This window comes from Hyalella azteca, unplaced genomic scaffold, assembly GCF_000764305.2.
Source record: "Hyalella azteca isolate HAZT.00-mixed unplaced genomic scaffold, Hazt_2.0.2 contig11506, whole genome shotgun sequence".
NCBI classification, from domain to species: domain Eukaryota; kingdom Metazoa; phylum Arthropoda; class Malacostraca; order Amphipoda; family Hyalellidae; genus Hyalella; species Hyalella azteca.
This window is the reverse complement of record NW_025941501.1, coordinates 189,761-216,962: the sequence shown is the minus strand read 5'-3', so window position 1 is coordinate 216,962 and position 27,202 is coordinate 189,761. Positions and strand designations below refer to the sequence as shown.

The window sequence follows — 27,202 nt, the reverse complement described above, 5'->3', positions numbered from 1 at the left end:
AGTGGCATTTTTTACACTGGAAATTTTCGAGGTTTTTGCTGAAACTCTGAAAATTGTTTGATTGGAAAATCCTTTGGAAGTGTTGAGTTGGCGGGTAATCAGAGAAGTAAAGTAGTCTCGAATTATAAACTTCAATGAATGTTTGTTGGCTCTAACCTAATGTACGCCTTTACTGTAACAGAACAAGCCTCGTACTTTCCTTTTCTTTAAAACTAGTTTTTGCCTTTTGGCTCAATTTATTCAAATCAGTTCAAGACCCTCGCGTTAGCCGCCAAGGTTTGCTGACTATGAAAATTAAATGAACAAATTCAAGCACAAAATTCTTCAGGAGTGAAGGAGGTTGCAGTTTTTACGTCATGTGAAAATTTTAAATCTCGTTCTTCCGTTCCAGAAGGATTTCTCCTGTTTGCATGAGGAAACCACTTCCATATTCATTTCTTCTATAACGTTTCAGCCGCACAGACGTGAGCAAAACGTCTATTAACATTGCAGGAACCTATATATTTCTCATGCTTTTACCTTTAACATTTTGTTTGTAGTGGTTCTCTTGACCTATGAATTTTTTTCCACGAACTTTTGTTTCGTGATGACATTTGACATTTTCTGCCTGCAGCACAGATCATTTCCATTAAAATGAATAGAATAGAATAGAAGTGTCGGCAGTGAAGAAATAGGCCCATGGCCTGTTACTAATGACGGTACCGGTACTCGGTTGCTTTCTCTGCACATTTCGAGAATGGTTATTGGGCATTAAAAATACTCATCATTGTGTACCTGCATAACCACTTCCATATTCATTGGTTCTATAACGTTTCAGCCGCACAGACGTGTGCAAAACATTCATTAACATTGTAGAAACCAATATATTTCTCATGGTTTTACCCTTAACATTTTATTTGGAGTTTTTCTCTCGACCCATGAATTTTATCCACTAATTTTTGTTTCGTGATGACATTTCCTGCCTGCAGGGCAGATCATTTCCATTAAAATGAATGACGGTACTCGGTTGCTCTCTCTGCACATTTCGAGGATAATTATTGGGCATTAAAAATACTCATCATTGTGTACCTGCAGTATTTGTTTGAAATACAGTGTCCTTCTTTTGTGTTCGTTGCCAAGGATACAGAGTTTTGCTCTCAGTAACTTCGTATGTCGAGGGCTTTTGTCCCAAGTTCTGATGAGGGTAAGACAAAGTTTTGGCGTCTAGTCGTGACACTGACAAACGTATCTGCTTGTCACCAATGGCACTGACATGTGGTCTCACAACATCGTAACTCGATGTTTGATTCCACTATTGCCGGGCCGGCGCATATGGTGGAAACACAAACAACATTTTATGTTTCCCAGCACTGTGATTCTTCGTCTTCGCTTCGAAGGAAATATATACTTCGAAAGTGGTATTGTTAGAAAGCCTGTTATACCTTTCCAATAGAACCCCTTGTCAATACGAACCATCCGGCCTGAAGTGATTTTAAAGAGCTCCTGTTGTATTCATATAATTTGTAATATTTCCTTATGTTATGTATGTTTGTACCAATTTGTCCTCCATATATATTATGCTGTTATTTTTACGGGTGCAACTTTCATACGTACCAACTCATTCAAACTTAACGTTATTGCGTAAAGCAGATTCCCGTCGAAAGTCCCTCTTGGTTTGACTTTACTTAAAGTGGTTCCCAGCCCTATAATTAATTAGTATGCATCTCTCAACTATAAAACAATGATGCTGCAGGTATATTTGATCGCGAAACTATGCTTGCGTTAATAGCAGCGTTGTACTGTCATTTCTTGTGCCATTGATTCTCTAGTCTTCTGAGCAATTTTGATCTGGTAAAAAAAACTTGCATATGAATTAAGAAAGTTCACCTTATCAAATTATTTCGTTGAATTACCAAGAAACCTGTGTTGTTTCCTAGTTCGACACGCTCCCAATCCTGGCAGGTCAGAGCTTATGCTCCTCTCTCTCATCAGCAGGACCAAAGTTCTCGTAAGGAGCTCTATAAGGTAGCAAGTTTCTGCTGTGAAGAAACGTAGCGTTAAGAACATACGTTTGAACTTTCCTTGAAGTTTGGGGCATAAGCTTTTCATAGATTCAATAATAATTTTATAGTCTACACGTTCTTTCTGATTAGGATTAGTTATTAATTACGCTAGCTATGTTGCCTTGCGTGTATAAATTTTACTTTGATCTAATGAATCATTCTGTGATATGGTGATCTTATTTCCTGCATTATTGGTATCGATGTGTCTGCTGTGCGTTTCTTACGAAGAAATACACTGCATGGAGACCGATTAAATTTCTTCGAGGAGAAGAAAGTTAGGATACTACCAATTTTACATTGTGCATGGATATATGTAGTGCATTTTTGATTATTTTTAATACTATTTCCTTCGTCACCCTGATGGCCATCAGTGTTTATAGCCGTATGATATTGCAGCATTATTTTGCTCATAGCGTGGCAAAGGTTCATCTGATAAAATTACATGCACTTTAAAAATGATATTCAGAGTGCGCGTGAAAGCTCGCCGCAAAGCAAATTGCGTTCTAAATCCTTTTTTTAAGCGAGGAATTTTTAGACTGACGTGTTTGTCAACACGGATACACTGAAAGGTGCACCATTTGTATGTTCGCCAGAATTTGATTCTCGCTAGCACTCAACTTTATTTTTTTATCTAATGTGGGAATCAATATCGTTGATTATTTTTTCTGCTTAGTTTATAATGAACCACATTTGTCACGTTTATAAACTAACAGAGGACGATTGTTTGCAAATAACAATAAAAAAGGCGGCATTCCAGAAGACAGTCAGGTCAAATATGTTTTAGCTGACCATGCATGTGGGTCTAGCGGAGTCGTGAGGTATTTTTGTAATTTAAGTACCCGTTATTGTGCCTTACAGAGAGGAGAGGCTATTTTAATAAAACACGTTAAATATTTAATCCAAGATCGTTCTGGAAATTTTGGCATCAATGCTCTCTGATTAGTTGTTTTGGTATTGTCAGGTTGGTTAGCTTGTAAAGAGAAGTACAGCTAGTGACATGGTTTGTATGAAATTTTCTTACCGTTAGCCTGGGAAAGGTGAGAGGTCTTGAATGGAGTAAAGGAAAATTGCAGAAACGTTTCTCTTATTTCTTTGCACAATTTATGAGTGCATTGTGGTTGTGGTTTCTGATGCCATTGTGTTTGAGTGATTGGTCGTTGTAATCTGAGAAGCGTTTCTGCCGTGACAATACTTCTCTCCGAGGGCCCAATCATCTGCTGTAGACTGCACTAATGGAGCTCCGGTTCTTTCATGGATACGAATGCTGCCATGCGACACTTGGGTCCTGAGAGGCGAAAAATCGCTCGTCAGGTCATACCCTTGTATGACTAGCACCAGAACTCTATCTTGTATTGAGACTTCTATGACTATCACCAGAATACTACCTATCGTGTATTGAGACTTATATGACTATCACCAGAACTCTATCGTGTATTGTGCTGCCGGTCTTTTCTTCAAACTGGTTGCAAGAATAGCTGAGATTTCTACGGAAAAATTTCTAACTCGACTTTCAGAATTTTACAGTTAGCTTAAATTACGTTATTTTCATTCCTTTCAAGCCGCTGCCAGCCATTGCTTCAAGTTAATTGACTGTCTAGTTTTTGAAAGACTGGAATTGTTCATTCTTTCAGGTATCTTAGTCAAAATTACTCGACCTTGTTCTAATCATAGAAATTCAAAATTATGGGATGAACTCCAGAACAGGGAAACAAATTTTTTTCCAACGCAATGAACAAGTGATCCATTGCAACCTCGCATATGACACCAAATACTTGTTAACAAGCATTCCTTTACATTAAGTTGTAACATTTTTTACTGTCAACAAATGAAGTGCCATGTTGCTTGCTCGAAATGACTTTTTATTACAGCTATATATACAGCTATATGTATAGTTGTAGCTAAGGCGCTTAATTCAAGAACTTACAAAACGATGGCCGGCTATCTTCCGTCTGGTTTAAGATGCATCAAAGTAATTGTTGTTGCATCTTAACATTAGAGCGAGATCTTTGGATTTTTTGACAAATAAATGAATTGTACATGCATGAACGATTTAGTCAGTTATCCAACACAGCATTCAATAAACATGCATGAGCAAGAATATATTCAAACCTAAATGTTAGGTCCTACGTCCTGATAAATTAGGTCGTTAACGTAAGTAATTATTTATTAAGTAGTCAATCGAATATTATTCATGTATCATTATTACCTTGTAATAAATTGACGATATTGTACGGTACTACGCGACTAAAGACTGGCACTATTCAGTTCAATCAACATTGATCACAGCAAAGCTCATATATGCACTGATACAAGCAAACTATATAAGATATTTTTAATAGATATACAAATGTTTATCACATATACCGATGCAAACAAATGACTCCACGAACGTGTTCGTGAGGCGACCCTGACACGACGTCGTAAAGAATTCTGACGCCTCAAATTATCTCAATTTGCTGTGACTGCAACTGACGGTGTTGCGTAGGAAGTTGAGAGTGAACTCGTGTATTTTTACTTGTTACTCAAAGGAATATTTCAAAACAATTCGCCCACATTTAGAAACAATTGACATTGATGATGTGTAACTACTCTCGAATTACGTTACAGTCTACGTGCTATATTTTCTCTTTCTGGCTGATTTAATTACTTTTGAAAGTGGCAATCCGTATAATTAACGCCTTCATTTTTCAGTTGTTTGACCATGTAACGACATAATCTTGGTATAAGATTATGTCGTTACATGGTTAAACAACTGAAAAATGCACATTCTTTTTACAACACTTCTCTTTAGCTTCACTTCTTGATGTTTGTCTGCTACAAATCTTGTAATCGAAATTAAATATACTTTTAGTTATCCTATCGATCTGAAATTTTGCACACTTGTGTAAAGTTGGAGACAATGCATGAATCAAATGTCAAAATAAATTATTTTAAAAATTGAAATTTTTTTTCAATATTAAAAAAATGGGAAAAAATAATTTTGTCAGCTATAAATCTTATAACAGATATTTTACATACTTTTACCTGTCTAATTGATCTGAAAATTTTCACACATGTGTGAAGTCAGAGGCAATGCATGAATCAATTAACAGAATAAATAATTTTGAAAAAAATTTATTTTGAGCTGGTAACTTGAGAATTTTAGCTAATTTCCGAAGTAATAATGGCAAAAACAAATCTACTCGTCGCAGCTTGTTTTTTTTTTTTTGCGCAAACCGTTTCAATTTACGTAGCTATATTTCTTTTGTTGGTGGCTTGCTAAAACGGTAAAAAGCTTAAATTCTTTGCTTGTATTTTATTTAATTTCATTATTATTCATTGATTATATTTATGATTTTTATTACATAATATAATTATATAAATATATAACATAATGTATTATGGAATATTATATTATTTTATTTATAATTATATTGAAATAAATTATATATATAATTTATTTATAATATTTATACCTCTATTTAATTTTTAAATACGTTAGTAATCATTTTCCTAGTTATTCGTCCGCCTTGATTGCATTGAAATGACGAAGTGAAAATGTTGAACGAAACAAATTTTTCCCTGTCTCTGGAAAAACGCTCAAAACTTGACCTTCTGGAGAAACGCTCATGTGTTTGAAATCTATATTTCATTCTGCTTCTCTCAGCAGCAATCATTTATCATTTATCGTGATGATTACCCTTTGACATTTTCTGTGCAACAGCGCATGCCAAACTCGTTTCATCGTTATTTTAACGTAAAAGTATGTAATTAAACCCTATTATTAATCTCGGATTTTCGTCAGGTGCTGTAAACGTGATATCATTTCGTTCTTTTATCACCTGTAGACCAAGTGACAATTTGATTCATGTTGGTGGACGCAATTTGGTTGTATTTTCTCCCAATTATCCCGTGAGTAGTTTTGCATCGCCCTATAGTTTGTACACTGCTGATTAAAAAGAATTGTACGTCTCCTCCAACCCATTTGATTAATTTTGTAGGTTGTTCGCCGATTCGTGATTCAGTATGTTATCTGCCTTAAATTTGCTCCTAGGTGATAAAGAAGGCAGTTTACCTGTGTTTTATATATTTCGGGCTTATACTTAAGACGCGGTCCATAGGTAATTTTGTATATAACTAATGAAGTGGACGTGCTAGCGGCCTGGCTCTCTTTCCTCACAAGCATCTCGAGCGGCTCTCTCTTGAGCTCGGCAGGCTCAGCGAGTGCCTATATCGATCTCACACTCGAACTCTTGGCACCCTGACTACCTTCTGGCACTCATGGAACCAATACTATTATCACCTGCTGGCGCCAATACTGATATTATCTGATGCCACCAGTACTGATAACGTATTGACATATTATGAGTACTTTCATTGCGTATTGACTCAATTATGTACCTATACCATTACTGATATGAATCGCTTCAACCGCTGAAAATAGCGCTGAAAAAATTTGCTTGTTCTACATGTAACTACACGTAGTGCTAGCACGTGCTGATCGTGCTGGTAGTGATCGTTCAGTTAGCTTGCTGATTTTCTTTGTACATTTTAACTACCGGCACTGATAACACATGCTTTAATCTTCACCACTATTACTGTAAACATGAGAATTACTGTAGCGATATAACAGTATAATAACACTGCATACAATCTACAAATTGCTTGCTGTTCACGAGCTTGCAACTTGTTTCGTTTCGGTGACTTCCCATTCATATTTACCTGTAATCGGACACTATAATATTAATTACATATTCATAGTTGATGCAGGTGAATAATATTCGAAAATCATAATTGAATGTAATAAGCATATAACTTCATTCTTTTGTTTCAGCGATGCCATTATCCCTTATTTATCTGGAATCATCCAGTAAATTATAATTACATATAATTTTATAATATATGCTGGTAAAAGATATTTGAGAGACGTAGAATAATGATATGTTTTATTTGTGCAGAACATGCAGAGGCGCAACAGCGCAGGCAGCTTGACGGCGAGCTGCAGTGAGCGCTGGGTCTGCCCCAGCGACCGCAGCCTCGCCCTCAGGGCCAAGTGAGCTCTTCACTTCTAGTCCTTAATAAATACCATCTAAATCTGCCTGTGTATTTACTTTTGCTATTAAATAATATTTTTTTATTATGACGGCAATTGTTGAATTTTTATCTGGCTGTGTATTTACTTTCGCTATTAAATAATATTTTTAGCGCATTTTCTCATTTATGGAAAAAATGCACTATTGTGCTCGCCATGTCCGTCCGTCCGTCCGTCCGTCCGTGACCTCAAGTTTTCGTCGACGAGAAAATGTGCTCTCTGTCACTCACTGCAGTGAGTACTGAGTTATATTTCTTTATTATGACTGCAATTGTTGCATTTTTATTCTATATGATGTGTGACTAATTGGCGAGTGTTAATTTGATTTCAGACTTTAAGTTCCCTAAAGGAAAGAGTTAATTCCCCACTGGATATGTAGTTATAATTTTAAATCGTTAGAAATATATTCGAGACATCGTTAGTGCCTTTATCTGAAACTTGTAATTTCAAGTATCAAATTCACATAATAAATTTTTGTCTGAGCGTTTTAGTCCCGGTATATCATGTTTGTTAAAATATCTCTTTACATTAGGCTTGTGCATTGGGTATTCATATCTTTATATATATGATTACTTTATATGTATGAGTACTTCATATATCAGTAATCTCAAATCCTCGGTATTTTTCTCTCTGCATTACATTTAATTGCGGGTGGTTTTTCCTTGCGTTACGCTTGCGTATCGTATATTATATTTTTTCATTACGCTTTAGTTTCAAATACACATACATTTGTATAGGTATTATAAGTATTTTAATCCTTGCACTATCATTTTTATAGGTATTATAAGTATTTTAATCCATGCATTACCATTTGTATACGTATTATAAGTATTTTAATCCTTACATTACTCCATGTTAACAGTAGCATATGACCGTGTGCAGGCTGCGCATGGGCTGGTGCACAGGGCAGGCGTCGTCACCGGCGCGGCCTGAAGGGCTAAGCGCAGCAGAGACCGCCGCCATACTTGAGGTCATCCAGCGCGCTGAACAGCTCGACATGGCAGAGCATCAGAGGATCGGGTTAGTAATTGGTCATGTTAAATACATAGATGTTTTATGCAAATTCAGGTGCTATGTGCAAAAGAATTAAATAGGTTTGTACTCGTAGTATTTTTTTTTTAATTTTGACATCTTTCGTATCACAGAGTCATTTCAGGTCTTGCAGTGAAAACCGTTTAATGTTTCATATTTATTCAAGTAATTTATGTGCTGATTTGAAAAATTTATGCTGTTTTCGAAATTTCCTTGAAAATTTCATTGTAGATTTCTTCTTACCTGACCAAGTTGTGGCAATATCTTACTGGATCTTCTAATCTAGATGATATTGGCAATATCTTACAATATTTTCTTGCTTGATCTTTACAAGCCTCACATATTTAATTTAATTAATTATTTGAATCGCTCTCGGTTGGAAGTTGATCAGGAAATTTAACGCTAGGCAAAATGCCTTCTAAAAGGATTTGCAATTTGTTCCTCAACAACTAATATTATAACATGATTTGAATGTTGGTCGTTGAAAGCTGGGTTCAACTGAATTCCATCTAGAGTGATTCTACCTCAGATGTTTATTTCTGTTGTACTTGTGCCAGTTAAATGCTGAAGTAGAGAAAGGTTTTTTGAAATAGACTTCTATGATTTTACTGGTCATACGTCTGCAAATATTTTATTTCAACCTTATTCGCTGGAAACTAGATAGTTAATTTTTTTAGCTATTCACCTGCACAAAAAAACGTTATTTTTATTCACTAGGAACCAATTTATAGAATGAGAATCCTCTGGCAGCAAAATCTTTACTCGCTAGTTTCGGATATAATCTGAAATTGATTTAAAAGTGAGCTGTCTCAACAGAAGGCGAGACTCGTAAAAGCAAATGGAACGCTCAAGATTTCATCCTGCAAATGGAAATTTATGCACCGTGTTCTTTTGATACGCTCTTCACCTACGAGTTTCCTCGGCATCCCTCTGAGACTGCATATCTTTCCTCGTTCAATTTAAATGCAGAGTTTAAAATAAAGTACGAAGCAACAGACGATCGTTGCGTGAAATGTTTGTGTGGTTATTCTTGCGAATGTAAGAAATGTTTTTTTGTTGACTCGTTGCTTTTCTTTGAGCGTTGGTTTCTCTCAAGATTTATGATTTATGACGATTTACCCTAAAATCTGTTGTGATATAAATTACGTAGTTCACACAAATCCTGCACAAATCACAAACTATTAGTCATGTAAAGGTGTCCGAATTCATGACATAGATTAACAAACTCGATTTTGAGTTTTTCACGTCGGCATAATTTCTTTCACACTTCTGCTTGAACTGATAGAAATTTGTTATTTATACTGCGGCCTGCATCACGCCTGTCGCAATATTTTGCTCTAAGTATGTAACATTCTTCGGGTTTATTGCAATGCATTTTGTTGACAAGTAATCACTGAAAGTAATCGTAAGCTCACACTGGAATAAAGATGCAAAGTCAAGCCTCAGATAAAATCTTCAACTCTAAAGTCTAAACAATTCCTCAAATTTGATTCCAATCAATCAATTCCAAGAAAAACAAGCTGCATTCTGGTAGCCATAGTAGACGCTGTTAATTCTACGATTACATCAATGTTACTTATACATATGCAAAGGCTCCAAATACTTCAAATCAAAGGCAGTCGGGAGTATCTTGAGATACATCAATGACAGTTCAATTAATTTAAGATGTACTGGACAAATATAACTTATCGGTTTATCCTAAATTCTCATTGATACCTCAGACGTCTGGTGGGACGTGTGACGGCCATCAGAGAGAAGGCACAGGGTGACGGTAAAGCGTCGTGTATTTTGTGTGGTGAACGCCTGCCCCTTCTGCCACCTGCCTCCATATGTCATCACTGCCGCCAGGTAAATGCTCCATCCACTGCCACCTGCCTCCATATGTCACCACTGCCGCCAGGTAAATGCTCCATCCACTGCCACCTGCCTCCATATGTCACCACTGCCGCCAGGTAAATGCTCCATTCACTGCCACCTGCCTCCATATGTCATCACTGCCGCCTGGTAAATGCTCCATCCACTGCCACCTGCCTCCATATGTCATCACTGCCGCCAGCTAGGTAAATGCTCCATCCACTGCCACCTGCCTCCATATGGCATCACTGCCGCCAGGTAAATGCTCCATCCACTGCCACTTTCCTCTATATGTCACCAGTTCCACCTGCCTATCCGCCAGCTGGTCTCCGCTCTAGTATCTGCTGCCTCGGTCACAGAGTAACTTCTCACCAAAAACGAAATTTTTGTCTACATTGTTAGCGCTGGCACGAGCCAACAACTTTGTATACGCTCCAATTACGTTCAGAAATCAAGGTAACGTACAGTTTGAGATTGTAAATGATCCAAACCTTAGTTCACTACTAGGACCGTTACAACAAAATACGTCTGGTTCAATAGCGATGGTCGTCGCGTGGCCGTCAATTGGTTGAAATGACGACCTCGCATTCATAAAGCTGGTGTATTATGCCACGCTCCCGTCCATTCGAGCAGACTCTCCGCACTGTAAGCGAGCTTGCCAGCATCAATGGAGGTCTATGAATACGTTCAAGTTTGTAGCAGCATTTCGTGTCTTAATCTGTTTTAATTATCTATCGTAAATTCTCATAGAGTCCTGATCTACATTGTTTCAAATTGAGTCTACATTTCTAACTCATAAAGCTACGCCGAATGCGGCTAAAGTGCTTCGCGTTGCGCTTCTTCATATATGATCTTCTCACTTGCATGACGTATTCTTCAGAGGCTGTTGCTCTTCCTGCAGTACTGAATATGTTCACTGTATGAACGCTGACGAATGCAAAGTAATACACCTTGGCCAGAATAATGAACAACAAGATTACAGTATGAAAAGACACGGTTGAAACGACAGAGTGATGATGTCGAAGTCGACAATGGAAAAATATTTAGGAGTAAATGCCGGCAATGAGTTGAAATTTTCTAAGCATATTGAAGCTCAGTTGATAAAGCCAATAAACGACTTGGACTGATCAGACGCTCTTACGAGTACATAGATGCTGAATCGATGAAACTGTTGTTTATCGCTGTCGTGCATACTAACCTAGAGTTTTGAAACGCGTGTGGTCACCACAACTAGAAAAGGACAAAAATTTAGTCGAGAGTGTTCAAAGACGTGCAACAAGGATAAATCCGGGATTAAATTAATGCAAGCCTTATAAAGAAAGGTTGAAGATTATGACGCTTCCAAGCCTCAGTTATGGACGTTCGCGTGGTGACCTCATTAAAGTATACAAGTATACCTACGCTTTATACAAAGTGTAACACATCCATGCGACAACATTCCTTCTCGCTTCGAGTCACCGACATGTGGAACAGCCTCCCTGCATGATAGCATCGTTGACGCTCCGAGTATGAACGCCTTCAAGAACGGATTAGACGAAACTATACTGGAGCATATGTTCAGTCTTAAAATGCCTAGAACCTTACGGACCAGGCAATAAGCCCTGCAGCTATCTCAATCAATCGTCAGTTATGGAAAGATCGGGTTCCAAAGGCCGGATCCCTTGTGAACCAAGTAACGAAAAGTAAAAGCATCGGCAACAGGCACGGGCCTATTTCTTCAGTGCCGACACTTCTATTCTATTCTATTCATTACTGTCTGAATGTATATGCCTCTCATCAAATTTCTTCAATTTGGTTCTATAGTATAGTTTGGAGGTGGAAAAACGAGGGTTTTTCTACATATATACGCTTAAAGGTGGCAATGAACAATGTTAGCGTTCAATTCGCACATCTATAGAGGAAATGCGCGGCACGCGCACCTTCCTAGACGCTCGATGCTCTCAAATCGGAGCACGATCTCGAGATAAGACAGGTCTCTTGGTCCTCGTTAAATATGAGTGATCCTTTTATGCATTGTATAAGCTCCACCTTTCACGAATGTGTCATTTTGGATTAACCAAAATGACACATACATATATGACACGCACATATAATTTTTTTAAATGCAAACATTTTCGTGACTTATAAATATTTTATAACAATAAATTATTAATTGGAAAGTATATTTCATATCTTAACATAAGTCAAATTGTGTATGTATCTTACTTTCTCAGCGTTTCGGCGAATTCAAGTGCTACTATAAGCGACAATCGTCATTTCGGGTCAATTGTGACCCAATTAACACAAGTCATTAATGATATAACTTAATTTAACTTAATTCTTAAAGTTCATATGTGTGATACCACGATTCTTGTGTAAATTATACATACATAATACAGACATTTTCATGTGCAGGGCGTGTGCAACAAATGTGCACATGAACAGCTGAGCGGCACGGAAAAGGTTCTTCTCTGTAAGATCTGCAGCGAGACGCGCGAAATGTGGAAGAGGACGGGCGCGTGGTTCTACAGAGGGCTGCCTCAGAAGCTGCTGCCCTCGGGTGGTGAGGGCAACGGTCGCTTGGCTAACGCTGGCTCCCAGAGTCTGGGCGGCTCCAGCATCAGCATTGCTCTGCTCGGCCGACATTCTAAAGCTCCTCCCAGACGGGCACATTCGCTACTCAGCACCGGTCAGTTGAATTTATTTGTTTTAATAAATAATATTTTGAATTATTTCTATTTTACATCTTATTTTCATTTTGCTCTAACTCTATCTACTAACTGATTAAAATGGCGCTGCGCGCGATCGATAATTCCGGAAATGTAAGAATTCCTTAATCAAATCGTCTTCTCTGTTATGATATTTGAAATGATAGTTATTTAAATTGAAGAACTATTAATTAAAACGCGAATTGGAAATTATTTCCGTTTGGAAACCTAAAGTAAATGTTTGTCTCTCAGCGTTGAATGAAATTCGCATTTTAAAAAGTGACGATAATATAGATATTTTCATTGTTACAATTTTTAAATTAAACGTATCAAAATAAAAAAATTAATTGATGCAATTTTTTGGTTTAAAATATCAAAATTGAAATTTTCGAAATCACAAAAATCGATTAAAATTTTTATAATCTAGTATGAAATTTGAATTATTTAATCCAACTTTGGTAGTGCGAGGCATCAGGATTTAGGTATACACTATCTATTCGTGATCTTATTACTTTGTTAAATATTCCATGATTTACTATGATTTATTTCATTTTCTACATTTCGCGCTGACGTTACTTGACAGTTCTACTAAATATTCATCAATATCCCACAATTTTTTCTTGATGCAACCATCTCTTGTGCAAATAAACAATTACCGTAGTAAATTTCCCTCTTTTATTACCCAGACCTGACCAGTTTGCTAAGGATCGGGGACAAAGAATCAGATTCTGAGAGTGGGTCTCGCCAGCTGCAGCATTTCCCTGGGTAAGCTTCAATAATTGCCTTACGGTAATGTAACAAAAGAATTAATACATGTATTCGTCGCAAGCTGAGAAATGTGTAATTCCCTTTTTCGCTAAAAAAAAAGCAAATGATTGACACGAATTCAACTAAGACGAATGTTTGTTTTTGTGCAATGGGAGCATTTTATAAAAAGAATGATGTCCGTTGCTAGTCACCCTTACCGGCAATTACTGGCCTTGAAATGCCAATGCCTGATGAACCTTCAATCATAATTTAGTATTAATTTCTTAGGTCGCCGTCCCTGTCATCGAGTTTGTCTCCGGCCGCTTCGACGTCTTCCGTCGCCAGCCTCGCCGCGTCTCATTGCTCCCCGCGACTTCCCCGCAATTCTCCTCACCACCATCAACAAAATCACGAAGTTAACCAGCTTTCGCAACAAACGCACCTGCAGCAGAAAAAGACAGCTGGTTTCAGTGATATTTTTGGAGGCAACGTCGTTCCTGAAGAGAAATTAGAAAATGGAGAGAATGGTACTGCCGACTCGGCCCTGTTTGAAAAGCTCGTTTCGGATTTGAACGCAAAGAAAAACACCGCTGGCTGCGCACACGGCTGCAAGTGAGTCGAGCTAAGCTGCTTTCATTTTTGGTTCCTGTGATGCTGAATGAACTAAAAACCCGCAATGATTTATTACTTGAGGATTTAATAATTACTCGACTTGAAATTTTCCGTTACAAGCTTTGCTCAGCTTCACTATAGGAAACTTTAACTATTGCAAGTACGTATCTTTCACAACCTCGACTTCACGATGATATCTCTTCGACAATACAAACAATTTGGATATTTTTAATGGCATTATCTTCGTTTTCTCACAGTATAGTTCTGGCCACTGATACTCAGTGTATATAACAGCTGAATTAGAGACATTATTTTCTTCAGTGGTGCGGTTGCCTTCGATTATGACTCCGACTCTAGTGACGCCCCAGAAGAAGATCATGCGCGACACGGGCGAGAAAACGGCTGCGTCACATCCGCACTGCGGTAAAAACTCGGATTCATGTGTCAGCTCCTTTAACAGTAACTCTGTATCATCTGTAATGAATTATTTCTAGATAATGAATTCGTGTTTCAAGTAGATTTATATCAACATTCATTTATTAATTAATTTATAATGATACATTAATATTTAATTGGGAATAAAATTGTTAGGATAGGGGAATTGAATTTGTATCGAAAAAGTGCGACGTTTTGATGTTTATATATGTATATTTTTTGTATGTTTGAATGAAAACTGATATTTTCCAATTTTAAAAATAGTGTTTAACTGATTAAAAACTCTCACGTATTGATTGATGTTTTAAAAGAGTGACTAAAATTAACTTGTATATGTTGAAAAGTATCATTTTATCTGTAAAATCCTGTTCTTACCAACAGTTCATGTCGATTTGTATCCAATATATTTAATTGAAATAAGCTTTCATCCTCGTCCCGCAAAAGCCTGAACTTTACAACTGATGCCAGAACTTTAACGATTAATATTATTGGAAAATAATCCATGCTGTATACTCTCAGTAACGATGTGACGGCCGCTGCTCCGTCAGATTGGAATGAAGCTCAAGACCTGCAATTTTGTGCTTCCGAAACTCCCAGGACTATTTTGTCCGCTAAAAGCTCCAAAGAATCTGCTGCTCCGTCAGATTGGAATGAAGCTCAAGACCTGCAATTTTGTGCTTCCGAAACTCCCAGGAATATTTTGTCCGCTAAAAGCTCCAAAGAATCAAAGTGCGTACATTGTTTTCATCATTTATTTTTCCCCTCGAATGCTTTTATAATTGAGTTTTTCGTTTATGCCACGGGGAAGACTTGTCAAATTTATCATTGCGCTAAATTTCTTGTGTGGTTAGCATGTTCCTTCGCGAAAATTCGGAATTGTTTAAACTTCTTAGCTTGATGAAATATCTATATCTATACAAATTTTTGAAGAACTTGTAAAAATTTTATGGTATATATAAAAACAACCATATTTGATTTTTGATATTCTATAAAATAAACACTACATTCAAAATGTGCGATATGTTTGTCTTCATCAATATTATTCAACGAGTAGAGACTCGTTCGACTCGCCGGTCTTCACGACGAGTGTGGAGGATGAGACGAGCAGCGTGAGTCTCGACTGGTGTCCCGAGACTCGTGAGACGCTACAGAGACACGGCAGCATCACCAGCAGCGTGTGCAGCAGCAGCAGCAACAGCACGCTTCCCCTCGGCCACAACAAAGGGAACTCCAATAATGTTGGGGTTCCTGCTACAGCTGGCGACAGATCAAAACCTTCAAGTTGGTGACGTAGAGAGTTGGACTAAGTTCGTTCTCTTGTTTGTTTCTACCTATTTGTTGTATTTATTATTGTTGACACGGTTGCATATAGGGACATTTTTCCAAAGAAGCCTTGTTATATAAAAAATTTCGAATAATTGTAATAACAATTTATCCACATTTTATGGACTTTAGAGTAAATCGATTTCAAATATTATGCATCTCTTCTCAAATTTTGTTTATTGATTAATATGTTTCCAATTCTGAGTCGTACTAACAGAGGCTTCTATTTAATTTAAACGGTTTTTCCAGAAGACAACTTGGGCTCGCTGGAATTTACGTTGTTTTACGACAGTCATCATCAAAGCCTGCACTGCACAATTCACCACGCTCAGGTGATGAATGATTATTATTGAAAATCGTTCAATTCACTTTGTATCCATTCTTAGGATAAAGTATATTTTGTATCCACTTAGTGTCGGTTCTTCGTAAGTTTTAAATATTGAATTCAAAGATCTGTTTTAGTTTTCACAGTAATTTTAAAGATTATTTTATCTGGCTTCTCGTTGTTCTAAGAACTTCATCAAACTAAATCATATCATATCCTTTGAATGTTCACCTTCTAATTCTGTAAATTAGGTTTTCTTTTCTTGAAATATACCTATTATTTCAACTTCCACAGAACCTCAAATCGAGAAGCTCAACTGGCAGCGCCGACCCGTACGTTAAGCTTCACCTTCTACCGGGCGCCAGCAAAGTGAGCTACAGCTTCGAATTTTTTATCAAAACCTTTCGTGATTAACTCCAAATTGTTTCGCTCCTGAGAATTCTTGATCATATCGCAATAATAACCCGTGCGTCCATTTGCTCAACTTTTGTCTTGGAAGAATTTTTAAATTATTTCTCACTAACGCTAATTATCTTGTCCAATTAGTCGAACAAACTTCGGACGCGCACAGTTCCCAAGAATCTAAACCCTGAATTTCAAGAGACGCTCACCTACCACGGCATCTCTACTGATGACATCAGCAACAAGACCCTCAGGCTTCTCGTCATGGGTGAATAACTTGATAGTATAGTAGTAAAGTATCTTCGGCATTAAGTATACAGTATATATAGTATATACATTAAGTCTATAGTATAGTATCTTCGGCATGCCCATAAAATTATTTGCTTTAAATCTATCAAACGTAAGGGCGTTAAGTTCGAATAACTGGCATCTTCATGGTGGCTTGGTATGAATAAACAAACAAATTGAACGGATGAGTAGAAATGTTAGAACGTTCAGACAGTTTTAGCTTGACCAATACTAGAGACGTAACAAAGTAACGAAATTCTATGTCATGAATCCAACTTAAAAAAGGGGAATTAAAGACTATGTAAATTTTCCCACATAAATCCCATAACCAGTTAACGTGAATGCATCAATCCTCAAACTAACTATACACTATATACCCGGGAGTCGATCAGAGCATAACTCGCGCCTAGGATTCAACCATCTTGATAGGTCGCTATTTTGCAGCCACCTCACCAGCAGTTCTACTCGACGCTCGACGATGAACGAAACATATCGCAGTATTGCTGCTTCAGAAAATTTTTAAGACGTTTAGATATTCTTAATATGAGAAAAACGTAATAAAGCTGGCTATCCTTGTAATGCAACTGGTCTAAACAAACAGTTCTTCCCTTAATATAGGGATTTTAGTGAGCAATATTATAATTGTTTCGCAAAAAAGATACTGAAATATTATCAGAAAGCATCGTTCTTAACGTAAACCAACCTAATAAAATAATTTAAAAGATTTTCATCAGTCGTCATTCTTATTACAGTTTTTTTGAACTCTTTGAAGAGTCAAATTCGAAAGGAGTGTCACTCGAGTGGAGGCGTTTCATCGAGGCTTCACGTTGCGTTATCTGCCTCCCTAAGCCTGCGGTTACCCGAGTCTGCAACTTTATTAATTATATTTTTTTGTTTTCTAATGTGTAATACGTGTGGGATTTTCAGACGAGGGTCGCCTGCATCGCTACTTTTTGGGCGAGGCGCGCGTGGCTCTGAAGCGCGTCAAGGCGCACGAGTCGCGCCGTCTGAGTGTGCAGCTCAGCGACAAAATAAATGTGAGTGCAAGCAGCCATTCCTTCGGCACGGTAAGCTCCAGCAGCCAACACCTACGTTATCTTAGGCTTGAATACTTTATTTAACACGAATTGCGTGTGTGGCTTTTTCAATCAATGATTGATGCTGGAATTGAATATGTATTAAATATCTATATTAAATATGTAACACTGCAGAAAGTAATGTTATTATTAAAGTTTTTACATCCGTTGTTATTATTAGTGTTATTACGAAATAATTACAATCGTGTTCCTCTAGTGGCTGCTAACAAAGCTCCTAACCCGGCCGGAGTGTGGTGAGCGAGTGTTAATCCTCGCTGCTCACGCAGGCAAATGTGGCCTAGTTTCAATAATTAAATTTTCAAATTAATTCATAGGTAATTGCGTATAAAACGTATAATATAACATCCATGACCAGGGCAGCGACGACCAGACCAGTACAGGCCAGGAGCTGGGGCGGCTGCTGCTGTCGCTGCGCTACACAAGCGCTCGTGGGGCTCTCATCGTAGGGATCGTCCGCTGCGCACACCTTAGGGCCAGGGACAAGAACGGATATTCCGACCCTTATGTTAAAGTGTGAGTTATGATGGGCTATGGTTGATGATAATGAATAAACTTCAAGCTCCTCGCTGTCACTTGAGCTCCTCTTGCTTCATTAATTTTCTATAAAAAAAGTCAAGTCAAATCTCTCAGGCCTGTCTGTTGCAGCGCTCTTATTCTTTTATACATTCTTGGTCGCTGATCTATAAATTCTTGCTCTTCGTATTCGATGACAAGACTTACGTAACTAACTACTAAAATTATAACATCATTTGAATGCAATCACATGCGGTTCATGTAACAGCGATTCTCGCTGGCTTGTAGCCGTCTCTCCATACCTTATCGATCATCATCAGTAAAATTTTACGAAAACATTGATCGCTCAAGACAAGTTTAAGTTCTACTGTGGATAACGTTTAGCCAAAGCGTAGATATGATAATTTTTATCTGCGTTCTATACTTGTCAGTTTTTGATAATTATTTGAAGTTTATGCTCAAATGTCAGGTGAGATGAAATATTTTTATTCTTTCGACCTCGCAATTGAGATGTAACGGTGCCGTATATCCATTATTGTGTAAGGTGATCAGGTTGCTTTGTGTTGTAAAATTCATTATAAACGCATACTATGTAAATTGATAAGCATTTATTTTACGAGTTGGGCGTCAGTTTATTAACAAAATACAAATGTGGATTATAGCAGTTATTGTCTATCAATGAACGTTAACGGAAATGATCATTATTTACTTTGATGTGGCCTCTGCATTTCGTAATTATCTTTTATTTGCATTCACATCAGTGCCATCGGCTGCAAAGAGTCAATCGGAAATCCAAATTCAGGCATTTCGTATTAAAATCTGATTCAGATTGCTCACAGGCTGCTGTATTTTGGAATTTATAATTGAATTATCTCGATCATGTGGACCTGTTGCTGATAAAATTTATTCATGCTGTCCATAGGCAGCTGAAACCCGATCCTCATAAGCGTAAACTGAAGACTGCCGTCAAGTGGAAGAACTTGAATCCTGAATTCAACTCCGAGTTTACGTTCGAGGTGCGCAGGAACGAGTTGCCGAAAAGGCAGCTCGATGTGCGAGTGTACGACAAGGATGTAGGAAGAAGCGATGACTTCATCGGTGAGTTTAGAGCACGATTTATGGGAATTGTGGATAAAAATTGCTGTGTTGACGTCCCCGTATACGTAAAATTATAATAATTCAAGGTTTCAGGTTCAATTTACTGAATATACTATCCCAACTAAATAAACTTCGGGGTCGTCTCCGTTTGCACACTTTCCCCAAGAGATTTCCATTTCCCTCCTTAACCCTGTCTTCCTACTCGGTTTTTTATTTGCTAGACGTTCCTTTGTAGGGGGGGCAAACTTCTAATTCATCCTTCATACTTCCAGGTGGACTCGTTTTGGGTCATGATAGTCGAGGACCAGAACTGCGACATTGGTACGACGTACTTCAGTACCCCGACCGTCGCCATGACAGGTGGCATAACCTGCGACCCATGCATTCATGTTGAGCTCAGCATGCAAGCATTTCCGTCGTTGACGGAAGTGCTACCTTAGCGTCAGTGATAAGAAGGCAGCTAATTGAAGTAATTTCCTTGGTTTTTCACTTGACAAAACTGGGAAGGTAGGCCGAAATTTCCTATAGAATGACAGACTTTGTGAAGACCTGCAGACTATTTCATTACATAAATTATTTTGCAATTTTTCAGATAAAGTTACGGTAAAAACGAAGGGTGCTTTAGGAATAATAAAAACAAATTGACAATCAATTTTTTTTATTAATAAAAAAACGCGTAGAACATATTTGCCACTAGAGTTTGATATATTTATTTTTGCGAATGATTAATAGAATAACTTGCAAAACTATACCTACACGTTATATTGAACCAGCGATATATTTTGTGAGTAAAGAACGGGAGCAGATATGCTACGCTACGTTGATATAAACTGAATAATGTTATCAGTTAGTTCAATTTCGTTGAAGGATTATTATGGACAAGAATACAGGCATGTATTTTTTCAAGCCGCGCAAACTTATAATCCATTAAATATGAAATGAGCCTGCAAGAATAAGCATGAAATGTGTATAAACAAGAGACTTTTTTTTTTCTCCGCAGTTGTAAATTGTTGAACAATCTTTATTTTAGATTCTTTCCACATGTTGCATGTCATGAACTGATTTTATCGTTCATAATATTCGGATGCGTATGAAGTCTGCTGTGTCGTTGATTATTTCTATGTCTTGTACATTATAAAAAACTACAAATCTTACGAGTAGTCAAGCAAAGTAGCTATATTTTCCTTAGAATTTATAGACAATGCTTGACATTCTCTTTTAGAGACTCAAAATACCTGAAAGAAGCGAATGTCAAATATAAACAATGAAATGTTGTAATTGAGATTTGACGGATTGATGTTATATAATGAAATTTAATGTAGATAATCTTAGTTCGATTGTTCCTGCACATTTCTGCCACTCGAGAATCATGCCAAGGTGTAATTTTTCTACTCTTTCTCTTCGATTAAGCTCCTACGATAGTCTTCAATTTGTTAGCCCTAAATTTGCAATCTTATTTTTCCAATTCAAAATAATAACCCTTCAAAGAATAACCCTTCAAGTATCAACTTCAGGCAAGTGTAATAAAGAACCCACATGTGCCGAAGAGATATTCTTACCTTTTCATAACCTATATTTTTGAAATCACTAGTAACAACAATACTACTCGGTAACTTTCTAGCATTACTCGTTAGACATTTCTGTATTAGTGCATTTACATTACTGTATATCGTGTGCCTCCGCCAATTTTAAATATAATACTTCTTCTCTGCAAACTTTCTTTTTTGATCCATACACGAATACTATTCTATTCGTTCATCATTTTCATCTACAGGTGTCTAAATACCATCTAATCATTTCGTTAACAATGACTTGATAAAAATAGAAAAGTGAATAATATGAGTTTCACAGATACCGGGCAATGATCTGGATAACAATGACCCGCGTTTATCATAATACTATTATTTTCACTACCTTAAGCTTTAATAGTTTACCATGCAATTAGTCCGACACTTCTTCGATAGTGTCGTCATAATCTATTGGTTCAGATACAGATTCTTCTCTTGAATGCTCGGAAAAATGACACTGCAGCTGTTTCACTCTCCCACTTTCAGCCATTCTTCCTAATTCCGAAGCGAGTCCGCCAACTGAAAATAAATAGATCACTTTAAAAAAATTGCACGCTTGATTGTAAAAGTATTTACAAATATAATGATTGCGAAATCCGCAAAAATGGATTAAATTTTATTCATCTTCCACTTCTCAGAAACCAATGTATTGAAAATTTGCTTCACTCTCCCTAATAATAACTACCGCCAACACCTGAACTACAATGTTCATGTCTTATAGGACCAGAACCAAAGCCAAACCAAACTAGAACCTGGCCAAAAGCCAACGCTTCCGTATTTGAGACGACAATAATTAATATAATTCAGTGAATAATTTTTGCGAATGACAATGATTACTTTTTATTCTTGCGTTTGCTACAAAATAAATAGAATACACGTGTCACTGCAGCGAGCCCATGTTCAGATTACATCACCTATTGGGTTTGGCCTGATCCCAATTAATGTGCGTCTCATATGTAACCTCACACTTGTATGGATCGATGATCGATGAATATGGTAATATAATGGAAGTAAGGTCGTGCAGGCTGCCCGTTGGAAATTTCGAGCGCACGCGTTCCAGGAAGCCCGAGGCGGTGCGCGTGACATCGTTGAACGCAGGACTCACAAGCGGACGAAATGTAGAAATCTTTGATACTTCCGAGCCAGAGTCAACGCCGGTAGCATGCATAACACCTCGTGCCGCAACGCTACCGTACGACCATAGCTTTTCACCGTCCTAATGCATATGATTGAGATGAGAATTAATATAGTAATTTTTGACACAACGCTTGAGTAGGAATAAACAATGGTTAACATTTATATTTAAAACATTTCTTTTAAAAACAATGATGTGTTGGAATAATATAAATTTAAAAAAAAAATTGTTGCTGATGTCCTATTATAAAAAATAAAAACTTGGTATATGAGTAGGCCTTACCGCAGGACTCACTAAATCGCTCAAGTTCTTTCCTTCAATTAAAGAGACCTACAAACGTCACGTCCGATATCGAAGAGAAATATGACAGCTCACCGCCCATTGTGAGAGTATGAGGTCGGCATCACACAGATACTGCAGGGCGGTGGAGGCTCCTGCAACGCTCTTCATGAAGGGCGTGTAGTTCTGGTGAAGGAAGGCAGCGAACGTGGGCGGTGTCAAGTAGCACGTGTCAAGCAGGACCTCGGGATCTGCTGTGGCAGGCGCACGCTCCTCCTGGCGAAGGTGAGGAGGTAATGGCGCTGCAGGACTGTCACTTCCTGGGGGATATTCAAATCATTACAAGTTTTCCATATTGACTACCAAACATGTAATTTTCAGGTTGGTAAAACACGCTAGATGAGAATCTATAACTAGCGAGATAGTTCTCATTTTGTAAGCACATACACGGCTCTGATATACATTTTCAGTGACACTATCGGTAGAAGTCGCCTTTACTTGATATAGAATAATAAAAAAATGAAACGGCTTTCATTTCACTTGGTCAAACAAGTAATTCTATACTCCTGAAGTATATGTAAATTCGGTATCTGTAAATATGACGTTTTATACTCGAAGTATGTAACATTTCATTATAGTTTAACAAGTTGACTCCGAAGTGGTACATATGCGTACCACAAAATGTACTTCTCCAGGACGTAGTGGTACATAATTCAGGTTGCCTAAAATCGGCCAAATCCGAGAACAAAAAAAGGCCGGTAACTCAATATATACTAATTTATTTGTAGGTTCCGCTATAAAAATTCTATTTATTTTCTTTTTGCAGTATTTATAATTTAATTAAATAGTACCCCTATCATAAATTTTAGCCGGCCAACGCAATTGAGAAAAACTAAATCACGGAATTTGTCCGGAAAAAATGACCGTCTGGCAACCCTGTTTAAAAAGAGTACAAAAAATGAAATAATAGTACAAGATGAAGTAATCGAAGTCAAAGTGTTAAAATACAGCACTCACGCTTACAGTAGAGCACCTTCCCGAGAGCGCGGAATAATGGGAGTGCCGAGTCTTTGGCGTTAGTAGACGTAGCTACAGCGGGGGAAATGTCATCTGTGTTTGCCATCTTCCTGCGGGACTTTTTCTTCGATGGAGCTAAAAGAATATTCTTAGTAGTGTCGGAGAAATCTGTTGATAAACATTCGATAAAAGAAAATTATGAGTCGAAAACAAGTAAATGAATACCTTTAATAGGCTATCTAAAACAAATAGATTAATGTATGAGCATTTCAATGCAACCATAACTGCATAGAACTGAGGGGACTCGAGAAGCAAGGACACTGAATACATAAAAGTTCGAGCATCTACAATAAACTGGACTCAATTGGGTAATTATGGATAGTTAATTAAGCAGGCTTATGATAAAAATCGTAATATGGACTTCTAGAAAAATTACTTCACCCAGAGAGAACTGGAGAGCGTTTGTAGCAGAGCGTAGGTCACCAGAGGCCGCCTCGGTGATGCAAGTGATCAGTTCAGTGCTCACCGGAACGTCGTGACGACGGCATACCTCACTCAGAGCTTTGGTCATCAGCGTCGTTGCCACGGAATTGAACCTAATTAAAGTGTACAGTGAATAAAATATACGCTGAAGTCGATCCCAACTTGATAAGATGAAAGTGGTGGCTATTGATTTAACAGAAAATAACGGATAATTTTGGAAGAAAGGAATCTCAATTGAACATAGTTTCATAAAAAAATTATCTAAATCCAGTTACTTAAATAACGATTATAGCACAAAAGTAACAGATCTTCCATTCAATGATAAGATCACAACTTACTGTATGATAGTAACGCCAACAGCGGAGCAGAAGTTGGGTGGAAATAGACGAGTGGAGGAATGTTCCAGCTGAGGCGCATCGCTCATGATGAACACTGCCGGTGTCCTGCCGCACAAGACGTAACGCCTGCACAGCACACTAACAGTCAGTAGGTGGAGGGCAAAAAACAAATGCGTTGACCTGTGTGCCGCTAAATTTGATGCTTGAATGAAAATATTGAAAAAAAAAAAAACGTGACGGTTGACCAGAAAACAAACCTGTCTATCTACCTCGAGATTTGAGCATGCTAAACTCGTTCGTGCCTCATGTTATAACTGAACTTTAACAACTGGCATAGTGAAGCTATAGTAGGAAATAAACTTATTCAAGTTTAAGTATAAAAAGTTCTTAGATATCGATCGTTTCTGGGCTGCAGGAATCTTTGTAAAAAGTCATTGTCCCGATATAATAAATTTCGCGTAATTTATAATAACCACAGACCCGCACAAATCGTGTTATATAGGTATCATCCTTTGGTAAATTTGAAAATCATTATTTTCTATTTCAGAATAAAATAAAAAAAAACTATAGTAATCATCTAGTACTTCTCAAATACCGTATCCGATCTGCGATGCATCATGATTCGACCAACAAAACTACAATTACAGACCCAAATAATATCCACAACTGATGAGTTTGGTCAACACACTCGCCTAAATATATAAACAATGTCATTCTTCAAACATACAATCATACGCACATTCTAAAATATGCAATATTCAGAATAATAAGGACAATTTCATAAGAAAATATATAGAATTATTATACCGACAACCATGAAAGTTTTTACATGATGAATAGTAAACAAGACGAAAACGTTGTATGCGATACTTTCACATGGTGAATAGTAAACAAGAAGAAAATGTTGGATGCGCGATTTCCAAAGACCTTATGATATCCTGCAGCAGCGCTGGCTCTCTGTAGAAGACGTTGGGGAGGTCCTCGACGAGCAGAAGCTGACCGTTGTAGTCGCGGTTGGAGGGATTCGTGGTCACCGTCGTAACGCTGCCGTACTTGTTGACGCGGCTCACGTACTCACGGAAGAGCGTCGCGGCGCCAGACTCTGACACCTGATCGCCAGGAACCCACGGTCGTGACTCTTCTGTAGAGATAATTTTCTATTCTTCACCCCAGTTTGAGTTATTCGTGTAGACGGAGCTCGGGTTGATCCACTCCTTGACAACGACGGTCATGTCTTCAGCTAGCGCTCGCACGCAGGCCGTCTTGCCGCAGCCTGCCGGCCCTGTGAGCAGCAACACGCGGTGGCCCTGAGGAGGGCACACAAGTGTTAGGTACAAGTTAGGTATGCAGGGTATTCAACGTAGCGTTCAGGGCTCAAAGGTCAATACGAGATTAGGTAAAGATACAAAAAATGTTTTGCAGTTCGATTGAAAGCATACAATAGTTTAATTTTAAATGCAATTCGCTAATATATTAATATTTTTAGTATTCGTTTATCGAAAGAAAATATGATTCTACGAGTACAGTAATAAATAAAAGCCAGTTCGATGGGTCAATTCATAATACATTTCCATAAATCTTTACAACAAAATAAGATTCGATTCGGAAAATGTCATGCCGTTTGATGTAATATGCTACACAAAACTAGTAATGAAGTTGCTGCTTAAAAGTTTCCAAACACAGTGAGATAGTTTCTGCTTAACGATATATTTCTAATTTGTACAGAAAACTAATAATCTTACCGGGACGCCGGTGAGGGCGTTGATAAGCCATTTCTCGACCTCCTCTGCCTTCTTCTTGTGCACCGCCAGCCTGTCTTTGTTGACGAACTCTCCACTCCACAGCGAAGGGTTCTTGCTCGACTGCTCAAAAATTTCGTATCAAAATAAGGTCACAAAATAGTAAACAAGACAGTTTGCAAACTTAAAACTAGTTTATTTGATAAGATTTCAACTATTGAATTTAAAGAATCAAGTTGCTATACTCAAATTATTTATAAAAGATCTTTAAAGCTATGCTGGGATGCACTGTCACTTAGGAGGAGAGTTTAACATGAAAAAACTTATATTAGAAATTGAGATTTTTGAGAAGAAATGTAAGGTTTCTGCAAATGTTTAAGTGCAACCAAGAGTAATTATTATAGTGATCAGAACTTTTAGTGGATAACCGTAATAAAATTGAAGCAATTGAAATTGAATTACTCATTGGTCAAATTTAATTATTCATCAATCTAACATTGAAATAGCTTGCGTTTATTGAAAAAAAACCAACGATGTAATTTCTAAGCGTAAGATCAATCTAGCTCACACAACCTTTGAAATGCCCTTCAATTTCTTGTATATGGTGGGGGCGCCGAGTTTTGTGTCGTTACTGGTAGTTGTAGAGAAATCGTCATCATCAAATGAAGACGCAATCCACGACCGCTTCTGCTGAGGGGAAAGCACGATAACTTAGAAATAAACTCGGAACATAACATAACAAAACATATTGATCTCTTTCATAAAAATTACACACCCAATTGATTGCAATATTCAATTAAAGTTCAAAGAAACTTGGACTATTTACAAATTTTGGAAATATTTCAAAGTCAAATAAATGTCATCTCGTGAGATGTTTAAGTAATATGTAAAAATCTTACCTTACTTTTTGACGCCGCCGACATGATCGAGTCAATATCATATGTTTCTAACTTGACCAAAATTCATTTTCAACCAATCAATTCTTTCGAAAAATGCGTTACTTAACAACTCAATAAAAAAATCTGAGGAAATTTAAACACTTGGAATTTGAGAATGCGTCAACAGAAGCTTATGAAAATCATTTGCCTTGTGCACATCAGTTTGATAGCCAGGTTAG

The 27,202-nt window shown here is 37.5% G+C and overlaps 2 protein-coding genes across 5 annotated transcripts in view; one reads left to right on the top strand and one right to left on the bottom strand.

Moving 5' to 3' along the window:
• LOC108674760 (rabphilin-1) overlaps positions 1 to 21,241 on the top strand; it is a 39,031-nt gene extending 17,790 nt beyond the window's left edge. For 2 of the 3 annotated variants that reach the window (XM_047882878.1, XM_047882877.1), the window contains exons 2-18: positions 6,980 to 7,074; positions 7,996 to 8,133; positions 9,867 to 9,993; positions 12,394 to 12,667; positions 13,373 to 13,451; positions 13,722 to 14,045; positions 14,367 to 14,468; positions 15,000 to 15,028; positions 15,125 to 15,209; positions 15,535 to 15,761; positions 16,053 to 16,135; positions 16,423 to 16,497; positions 16,675 to 16,798; positions 17,746 to 17,855; positions 18,271 to 18,428; positions 19,351 to 19,526; positions 19,799 to 21,241. In XM_047882878.1, the coding sequence (XP_047738834.1) occupies positions 6,983 to 7,074; positions 7,996 to 8,133; positions 9,867 to 9,993; positions 12,394 to 12,667; positions 13,373 to 13,451; positions 13,722 to 14,045; positions 14,367 to 14,468; positions 15,000 to 15,028; positions 15,125 to 15,209; positions 15,535 to 15,761; positions 16,053 to 16,135; positions 16,423 to 16,497; positions 16,675 to 16,798; positions 17,746 to 17,855; positions 18,271 to 18,428; positions 19,351 to 19,526; positions 19,799 to 19,920 (2,325 nt within the window). In that variant the 5' untranslated portion in view covers positions 6,980 to 6,982 and the 3' untranslated portion in view covers positions 19,921 to 21,241. Of the gene's footprint in view, positions 1 to 4,174; positions 4,194 to 6,979; positions 7,075 to 7,995; positions 8,134 to 9,866; positions 9,994 to 12,393; positions 12,668 to 13,372; positions 13,452 to 13,721; positions 14,046 to 14,366; positions 14,469 to 14,999; positions 15,029 to 15,124; positions 15,210 to 15,534; positions 15,762 to 16,052; positions 16,136 to 16,422; positions 16,498 to 16,674; positions 16,799 to 17,745; positions 17,856 to 18,270; positions 18,429 to 19,350; positions 19,527 to 19,798 lie in introns of those variants that run through there. The other variant, XM_047882879.1, reaches the window with a different exon arrangement.
• LOC108674759 (cell cycle checkpoint protein RAD17-like) lies at positions 20,168 to 27,102 on the bottom strand. Of its 2 annotated transcripts, none has more exons than XM_047882880.1 (11): positions 26,985 to 27,102; positions 26,659 to 26,775; positions 26,089 to 26,208; positions 25,515 to 25,653; positions 25,274 to 25,484; positions 24,347 to 24,472; positions 23,967 to 24,121; positions 23,526 to 23,693; positions 22,605 to 22,828; positions 22,061 to 22,310; positions 20,168 to 21,613 (listed from the first exon to the last, which is right to left on the bottom strand). In XM_047882880.1, the coding sequence occupies exons 1-11, from the start codon at positions 27,006 to 27,008 to the stop codon at positions 21,468 to 21,470; spliced, it is 1,680 nt and encodes a 559-aa protein (XP_047738836.1). In that variant the 5' UTR covers positions 27,009 to 27,102; the 3' UTR covers positions 20,168 to 21,467. The 2 variants fall into 2 exon arrangements, with proteins under 2 accessions (XP_047738836.1, XP_018018218.1); XM_018162729.2 differs by having other exon boundaries at positions 26,659 to 26,772.
• Positions 27,103 to 27,202: the final 100 nt, after the last annotated feature.

Bases quoted from the DNA above. Each gene is read 5' to 3' on its own strand.
- LOC108674759 (XM_047882880.1), bottom strand. From the start codon at position 27,008: ATGTCGGCGGCGTCAAAAAGTAAG. The intron at 25,654-26,088 runs GTAAGATTATTA...TGCCCTCCTCAG, and splicing joins ACGCCCTCACCGGCGTCCCG to GGCCACCGCGTGTTGCTGCT. The intron at 22,829-23,525 runs GTGAGTGCTGTA...AATATCCCCCAG, and splicing joins GAAGGTGCTCTACTGTAAGC to GAAGTGACAGTCCTGCAGCG.